This window comes from Vigna unguiculata, chromosome 7 (assembly GCF_004118075.2).
Source record: "Vigna unguiculata cultivar IT97K-499-35 chromosome 7, ASM411807v1, whole genome shotgun sequence".
NCBI classification, from domain to species: Eukaryota; Viridiplantae; Streptophyta; class Magnoliopsida; order Fabales; family Fabaceae; genus Vigna; species Vigna unguiculata.
This window is the reverse complement of record NC_040285.1, coordinates 12,411,657-12,421,719: the sequence shown is the minus strand read 5'-3', so window position 1 is coordinate 12,421,719 and position 10,063 is coordinate 12,411,657. Positions and strand designations below refer to the sequence as shown.

Genomic DNA, 10,063 nt, shown 5'->3' with positions numbered 1-10,063 from the left:
AATATATAAATTTAATAAATTTTAAAATAATTTGGAAACCATTGTTCTTCCTTAAAAGGTCCACCAGTGCTGTAACCACCGCAACAAGTTTTTATGTCGACGGTAGTTGGTTCGACATAAATATATATATTTTTTAACTAGTTTGAAAAGACTCGTTGCAATGATATTTATTCATAGTAAAATTTTTAAAACATGTCCATTCTCCTAATTTTGGTGTAAAATTAACCATTTTATGGAAAAAAGTTAAACCCTTAAAAGAACCCCAATCACGGATCTTGCAATTATGTTAGACTTGAATATTTGTCGGTAAAGGTTTGGCTTAAAACAAGCCAACCATGGAAATAAAATAACTGGTTATGAGAAAAATTAACTACCCGTCTTTAACTTATTCTAAATTCTTATTAATATTATTAAACGACTATGTATTATTAAGTTTCACAAGGAAGAAAAATAAAAAAGAGACGTGAAAGAAATTTATTTTAAATTAAAATGAGTTTATGTATAAGTTAAAAGTAAAATGTGTAAAAATTATTCAAAGCCACTTACAAACACAAATTAATTTTAGTTTGTGAAAAAAAAATGCTTTGATTTTTTTCTTATTCTTGTAAGATTTTTTTTTTCAAAACAATCAGTAAGTAAATAATTTATTAAATATTCAATTTTATGTTTTTTGAGAATATATATATATATATATATATATATATATATATATATATATATATATATATATATAACATGTAACTATATATGAGTTTTAATTAAAAAAAAAATTGATCTCTAAAAATTATAAAAATTTCTCATTTGGATCTTCACCAAAAAAAATCTCGTTCTGCCCTTGCAGATATAATTTTTTTATTTTTTTAGTTCCTACAGTACTATTTTAATCTAGACTAATTTCTATGACTAAAACTTAAAAAATAAAGTATGTAGGGATTAAAAAAAAAGTATATTTTAATGTTACATTAAACATATCTTTGATTAAAATACATGTTAGTTTTTTTTTTTTCAAATCGTGATTTTTATTCTAAATTTGAAAACATAAAAATTAATTAAATTCACATAATATTCATATTTATTTGTGAATGTCTTAGATAGTAGGATTAAAAAATCAGTAATTCAAAAGATAGGAAACCAAAAGCTATATTTTATTAATTATAATCGAAAATTATGTCAGTTGGTGCTTGTTATTATTATTTTGCGAAAATTTTATTATGTGCCAACTAGAAATAGAAGAGTAGGGTCAGTTGTCACGAGAACTTTAATGTATAAGCACTTCTTACCACACAAAAGCTTCCTCATTTAGAAGCACGTCAATACCATTTCTGCTTATGAATTGGACCCATGCGGCAATTCCAGGACAATACTCTCATATGGCTCTGTCTCTTTTCTTCTTTATCTTCTACTTAAAACAAGGTTTTTATATATCAATTTCTTACAGTTTTAATTTATCTATAACATTAACAAAATATTTATTAAGTGATATATTTTTACATTTAACATTTTAGTAAATTTAACTGTTTTTTCATTTAATATTTTTTAAATTAAAATAATTATTTATAATAAAAAAATATTTTTATTTATATTATTTTTATTATAATTTTAACTATAAAAAATAGGGTTAAATATGATTTTGATCTCTTAAGTGTAAGTGAAAATTGAGATTAGTCTCTTTTTGAAACACTTTGGTTCAAAGTCCTCCAATTTTACAAATGCGTGAATTTAGTATTTTTAATCAAATTTTGTTGAGTTTATTTGACGTTTCAAATGCTATTATCTTAGATAACCTTGAAACGAAAGTGTGTCAAAACGTGTAAATAATTTAGACATTATCATGAAATACATTTGAAATCTTAAATAAACTTTACAAAATTTGGTTAAAAGGAATAAATTTACACACTTTTCAAGTTAGAGGACTAAATTGGATTAAAGTTTAAAAAAAGAAACTAATTCCAATTTTTACGGATGGAACTATCGTTTATTATTATTATTATTATTTTCTAAAAGTATGTATTAAAAAGTTGGTCCAAACTAGCTTCATGATATTCTACTAACGTTTTAAAATTTTATCGAATTTTTATGTTTTTATTTTTCATCTTACATTAATTCCTCGGAATAGGGATGGCAAGGGGGCGGGACGAGGACTAAGAATGTAAAAAAAATATGTACCCGTGGGTATCCGCAGATAAAACCCGCAACGGGTAGGAAACGGATATTAAAAATGAATACCCGCTACCCGCGGGTACGGGTATTTTTGATACTCGCATGTTAACGGGGCGGGTACGAGTATCATAGTATCCGTACCCGTGGATACCTATACCCGCTAAACTTTAATTCATAAAAATACCCTCATATATATATATATATATATATATATTAGTAAAAAACATTCTGACTCTGCACATGTTGTCTTGTCTTCTGTCTTCATTCTTCCAGCTTCAAGTATTCAAGTATTGGTACGTTGTCTTCTTTCAAGTACACCCATTAACATTCTTCTTTTTCCTTTCTTTGAAATTGAGCATATACATCAAACAATATATAGACAGTTGCGTTTATGGTATGTTTGTTGTCAAATGATGGAATCAAAATAAGAATACTTGGCATGTGGCAGTTGAGGTTTATTATTTGTTTATTTTGTTTATTTTTCAAGAATCAATCGAAGAAAGTGTGTTGGTTGATCATATCACTAATTAAAGAATTTCCATTATGTTGAACGTCATTTTATATTTACTTTTATAATTATTTAGACTTGTATGAACTTGAGTTTATTTGAATTTTATTTAAAACTTATGACAATGATGTATTTTGTTTTATCTATTTAAATTTATGATTAAATATTTATTTTTTTAAATAATTTTATAAATAACCGCGGGTACCCGTGGATACCCGCGGATATGAAAAAAAATAGATGGATACCCGCATAACAGATACCCTATGGGTACGGGTACGTGACAAATATTTATCTAGTGGGTAGGGTACGGGGGAGCTACTACCCGTACCTTACCCGCCCCGTTGACATCCCTAGCGGGGACGAGTTTCGTTATCCCATACCCATCCCCGTAGAAAAAATTCATCCATATCCCCATTCCCAAACCCAACGGGTATCGAACTGTTGTCTCGTCTCCATCCCCACCGGGTAACAGATATAATCTTGTACCAATACCCGTACCCGTTTTACTATTTCAGTATTAATTTTAATTAATTTTTATAAAATAATAAAAATTACGGTAAAGGAAACATAATATTATCAAATATTCAATATTAGGAGTATAGTTCTTTCTTCGATATCAAATACTTTTAAATAAATTATAATTGTTTACATTTTAAATTAGAATACCAAATAAAATTTCATGAGAACCAAAACATTTATTAAATTTGCAAACATTAATGAAACCTAGTTGATAAAATTTAAAAATATTTTTAAAAAAAGTATAAAAGAAAAACAAATATTCAAATTAAAATATATTTTAAATGTTTTTTTACTTCAATTTTTTAAATTCTAATGAATCTTTTTTTATACACTAATAAAAGTTATAATACATCACTTGATCAAAATAACGCAAGGAACAAATAATAAACATAATAATAAAATTTTGACTTAGATCTTGTATCTTTTGAACTCCAATATATGTTAAATGGTGATAAAAAAAATATTCACAAAAATTACATTAAATTTTTGTATTGTAGTAAATAAAAGTTATTTATACAATTATAGTGAAAAGATTACAATATGATTGATAATGAGTTAGAAAATAAACAATAATTAGATAAAATATATCGAAATAGTATTCTACATGATGAAAATAAACAACAAATAAAAATATTAAAAAATTAAAAAATGTGTGTCTTAGAAACAATTTTAAAGACTATTAAAATAAATCTCACAAAGGAAAACAAATGTATAATTAAGTGTATGATAAAATGAAAAATACCTTAGAGATCTAAGAAAAAATTTCAAATATCAACATATATATTCAATGGTTGAGAAATAACGAAAAATTTTTAGCGAAACAAAAGAGTTATTAAAATGAAACAAAAATTATTAATAATAAGTAAAAATGTTTTTTTTATATTACCTATTAAATGAAATGTTTATGCTATTAAATACTTAAATTGAGAGTATTAAATATTCTGATGTGAAAGAAAAATATACAATAAATAAAAAAAATTAATACAAATATTCAAATGTAAGACATAATTTCTTTTAACATAATTACATAAAAGTTATGATAAAATGAAAAATATATTAGAGATGCAAATGAGTTTTATGACAAACCAAATAATGAGAAGAAATAAAAAATAGAAAGTATATATATATATATATATATATATATATATATATATATATATATATATATATATATATATATATATATATATATATATATATATATATATATACTTTCTATGGTTACTTAATTAATTGTAAATATTGTAATAATTTAAATAGGATGGAGATATGGCGGGGACATGTATTATATGTACATTCCCATACCCATCCCCATATCCAATTGAAAAAGTCGGGGATTCCCCATACCCATACCCAATCAATGCGGGGATTGCCTGGCAAAACGGAGACGGGTCCGAGCAGTACCTACGGGGGCGGATTTATTTGCCATCTCTACCTCATAATAGATATAAATATATAAATACATTGTAGTTAGGGATGGCAACGGGGCGGGGCGGGGACGGGTTTCGCTATCCCATACCCATCCCGCATAAAAAACTCATCCACATCCCCATACCCAAACCCAACGGGTATCAAACTTTTTTCCCATCCCCATCCCCACCGGGTAACGGGTATAATCTCGTACCCATACCCGTCGTACCCGCGTTCTAACTACTTCAAATTTTTATAAAAGAAAAAAAATTACGGTAAAGAAAACATAATATTATGAAATATTCAATATTAGGAGGATTTTCTTCGATGTCAAATACCTTAAAATAAATTATAGTTGTTTACATTTTATATTAGAATACCAAATAAAATTTCATGTGAACCAAAACATTTATTAAATTTGCAAACTACAACATTGATGTACTTAGTTGATAAAATTAAAAAATATTTCAAAAAAATATAAAAGGAAAACAAATATTCAAATTAAAATATATTTTAAATGTTTGTTTACTTCAATTTTTTAAATTCTAATGAATCTCTTTTTATACACTAATAAAAGTTATAATATATCACTTGATCAAAATGACACAAAGAACAAATAATAAACATAATAATAAAAGGAAAACAAATATTCAAATTAAAATATATTTTAAATGTTTGTTTACTTCAATTTTTTAAATTATAATGAATCTCTTCTTTATACACTAATAAAATTTATAATACATCACTTGATCAAAATGACACAAAGAACAAATAATAAACATAATAATAAAATTTTGACATAGATTTTGTATCTTTGAACTTCATTATATGTTGGATAGTGACAAAAAATATTCATAGAAATTACATTAAATTTTTATATTGTAGTAAATAAAAGTTATTTATACAATTAAAGTGAAAAAAATTACAGTATGATTAATAGTGAGTTATAAAATAACAAATAATTAGATAGAATATATCGAAATATTATTCTACATGATGAAAATAAACAATAAATAAAAATATTAAAAAACTAACAAATGTGTGTTTTAGAAATAATTTGAGAAACTATCGAAAGAAATCGCACAAGAGAAATCAAATGTATAATTAAGGTATGATAAAATGAAAAATACCTTAGAGAACTAATTATTAAATTATGTTTGAAGTGGTTAAAATTAAATAGAAATATCATTAGTGACCAAAAAATTTGTCATTAAATTACAAATAAATTAGTAATTAAATTGGTCACTAAATCAAGTACCGATTCGATCATTGAATCGGTCACTAATTTAGTCATTGATTCAGATAATAAATCAACTACTACCACCAACGACGAAAAATAGTGACTGATATGGGTTACTGACTAAATCAGTCACCATTTCATGTTTTTCTTGTAGTGAATTATCATATATTATTCCTAAATATCATTATATATATATATATATATATATATATATATATATATAATTTTAACCACTTCAAATAGAATTTAAAGTGAAAAAATTACATTATGATTAATAATGAGTTATAAAATAAAAAATAATTAGATAGAATATAACAAATATTATTCTACATGATGAAAATAAAAACAATAAATAAAAATATTAAAAAACTAACAAATGTGTGTTTTAGAAATAATTTGAGAGACTATCGAAAAAAATCACACAAAGGAAATCAAATGTATAGCTAAGGTATGATAAGACGAAAAATATCTTAGAGAACTAAGAAAACTTTTCAAATATCAACATATATACTTAATGGTTGAAAAATAACGATAATTATTTTAATGAAACAAAAGAGTTCTTCAAATTAAACAAAAATTAATAATAATAATAAGTAAAGAATTTTTTTTATATTACCTTAAATTGAGAGTATAAACATTCTCATGTGAAAGGAAAATTTATAATAAATAAAAATATTAAAAGTAATATAAATATTCAAATGTGAGGCATAATTTTTTTTTTTATTAACATACATCATTTTAACATAATTACATAAAGGTTATGATAAGATAAAAAATATATTGGAGATGAGAATGAGGTTCATGACAAATGAAATAATTAAAAGAAATAAAAAATAGAATATATATATATATATAATTGTGAATATTTTAATAATTTAAACGAGAATAGAGATATGGCGGGGACGGGTATTATGGCGGGTATATGTACATCCCATACCCATCCCCATACCCAACTAAAAAAGTCGGGGATTCCCCATACCCATACCCATACCCAGTCAATGCGGGGATTCCCCGTCAAAACGGGGACGGGTTCGGGCAATACCCACGGGGACGGGTTTATTTGCCATCTCTAATTGTAGTAACATTTAACATATTGTATTAAATCAAATTAATCAAGTTTCCTATTAAGGACATTAAGAAGACCAATATCTAATGGTGGTTTCATTTTTAATGTTACTTTATATTTTATTATATTTTTTTTGGCTTAAATACCTTTTTGGTCCTCATTTTCGTAGTGTTCGTTGCGGATGGTCCTCATTTTGACAGAATGTTTAAAATGGTCCTCATTTTCGCAATTCATGTTTTATTTGGTCATTTTCTGTGACGCCGTTGAAATCATTAACGGAGCATTGTACAGGTGGCACGGTTTACACGTAACACACCCTAGTACAAACCGTGCCACATGTACAATGCTCCGTTAGTGATTTAAACGACGTCACAGAAAAGGACTAAATAAAACACGAATTGCGAAAAGGAGGACCATTTTAAACATTCAGTAAAAATGAGGACCATTTTAAACATTCTATCAAAATGAGAACCATCCGCAACAAACACTACGAAAATGAGGACAAAAAGATATTTAATTTTTTTTTTATATAAAATGAAAACCTATTGCACTTATTACTCTTTGGGTTATTGCACTTATTACTCTTTGGATTGACATGTGCACTATTTGGTTTGGATCACTTCAATCCAACCGAACAAAGAATCAATTACATTTGTAAGCAAGCAATAATTGAGATATAATCCTAACAAAGGGAAGTTGACCCCACTCCGGATTAATTTACTGTAAAAGCAATATTGCACAAAATAGAAATGAGGAATCATACACATACACTTTGATTTTATTTATACACTTATTAAACACTTAATTTTTCTTTTTATCTCTCTTTTGTTATCACATCTTGTTATTACATGTATAATCAATAAATCTATTATTTTTATTCTCTCCAAGTGTATATTAAGTGTTAATAATTTCTTTTATGTTCATGAATATTTTCCAAAAGAAATAATATTAAATATGTTGCAAAACCGTATTATGTGAATGAAATTACATAATTATCATATTACATAGTTTTCTTATATGGATTACAAAGACTTGTAATATGATGAAAACTCTACCAAATTTGTGGGTGGTATGATAACAACTTAGTAGAAAGGGAACAATAGATTCAGGAAAGAATAAATTTCATTATAATAATTTGATACTATATTACAAAATAAGTTATTTACATCCATTTATATACTTTAATCTTATCTTTACTTGATGTCACATCTCAAACATATAGTCAATTTAAAAATAAAAACAAAACTTAAAATTTATAAATTAATTTTGCAAATTTAACTTTCTTCTCTTGTGATTATGAAAGAATTTTTTTTTGAACAAAGTAAATTTATATATCTATAAAGAAAAAGAAAAGAGTGAAAAATATTGAAGAATAGCGTTAAATAGATGTAAAAAAAATTGGGTTAAATATGTTTTTGGTCCCTTAACTTTCGGTGAAAATTGGAATTAGTCCATTTTCGAAACTTTGATCCAATTTAGCCCCTCAACTTCAAAATTACGTGAATTTAGTCCTTTTAATCAAATTTTGTTAAGTTTATTTGACATTTCAAATGCGTTTCATGATAATTTCTTAGCTAATATTAAAGCAAAAATGTGTCAAATGGTGTAAATATCTCAAATACTATCATGAGATGTGTTTGAAACGTTAAATAAAATTGACTTGAAATGATTAAATTCATGCAGTTCTAGAGTTGAGAGACTAAATTGTGTCAAAATTTTGAAAAAGGACTAATTCCAAATTTTACTGAGAGACAAAAACATATTTAATAAAAAAAAATTCTAGTGTAATAGTACCCTTTTTCATTCCCAAAATATCTTTTCATCACAACCCTTTCTGTTTTCACTCTTAATGGTAAAACAAGAATATACAGAACTATCAATATTTTCACATTGAAGGCTTTCCATATAAACCCAACAATTTCATCATCTGCATGTGGCTTTTCATTCCTGTATAAGCACAACTCTATTTCTTGATCATCATCTTTTCTGGTATCTTATTTTCTCAACTTTTTCTCTGCTCCTTCTTTTTCCAATCAATTCAAACTCTATCTCACATGTGAACCATATTCAGCTTAATTACATATACTAACTCATCTCACACCATCTTTCAGATCTTTCTCTTGCACAATATATACAACATTCATGGAAGATTCACCAGCAGCAGCTTATATCCACCAGGTACGTGTTAATTAGCTTGTAAGAATTTTAAAATTTCATTCAATTCACTCATAAAGTGGATCATAATTTCATGATATGCGTTTCTAAGTATATAGTTTTTGGAAAACATATATATTTTGTACTTGATACTCTTTTCTCTCCTCATTCTGAATAATCATAATCTAATTATATATAAAATTTGATGTGATTATATACAATAGGTGCACCGTCTGATAGAAGAGTGTATTCTATTCAACATGAATCTAGAAGAATGCAAGGAAGCTCTTTTCAAACATGCAAATATCAAACCGATTATTACCTCTACAGGTGAATCATTTAATGATCTGACAGTAACATGCTTGTTTTTTCTAGATGAAAATTATTTAATAAAAACTCTAGTACACTTGTACTAACTCATTCATGGTCTTTTGTTATAATAAGTCCAAATCAACAGTAACATGTTACGTGCGCACCATAAATCTGCTTTATTTGCAATAAATTTTATGAGGACAAAACAAAATTTTTATCCTCTTGCTTTATTTGCAGTGTGGAAAGAGTTACAGAAGGAAAACAAGGAGTTCTTTGATGCCTATTCGAGGAGCCAAAACGAAGGAGGTTCAAAGACACAGAAGAGGCAAAAACTACTCGACATGGTTTCAGCATCAAAAGATTTTCAAAACGACAAGTTTAGGGTTCAAACGGAACAACGTTAGTTGTCGAATGAAATAAAGTGGCCACTCGTGGATCTTTGAGTAAAAACTCCAGTAATTGAATATATATATATATATATATATATGTATATATATATATATACACACATATATATATATGTATATATATGCATATACATATATATGTATATCTATATATATATATATATATATATCTATATATCTATATATATATATATATATATATATATATATATATATATATATATATATATATATATATGAATGGAGGAAGAAACAGAAAACATCTGACTGAGAAAATCTGATTTGGC

General features: G+C 25.8%; 1 protein-coding gene across 1 annotated transcript; it reads left to right on the top strand.

Annotated features, from left to right (window-relative positions):
- Nucleotides 1-8,788: 8,788 nt before the first annotated feature.
- Nucleotides 8,789-9,855, top strand: LOC114192664. The gene is made up of 4 exons (XM_028082439.1): nt 8,789-8,892; nt 9,015-9,081; nt 9,282-9,387; nt 9,607-9,855. The coding sequence occupies exons 2-4, from the start codon at nt 9,046-9,048 to the stop codon at nt 9,771-9,773; spliced, it is 309 nt and encodes a 102-aa protein (XP_027938240.1). The 5' UTR covers nt 8,789-8,892; nt 9,015-9,045; the 3' UTR covers nt 9,774-9,855.
- The last annotated feature ends 208 nt before the right edge of the window (nt 9,856-10,063 follow it).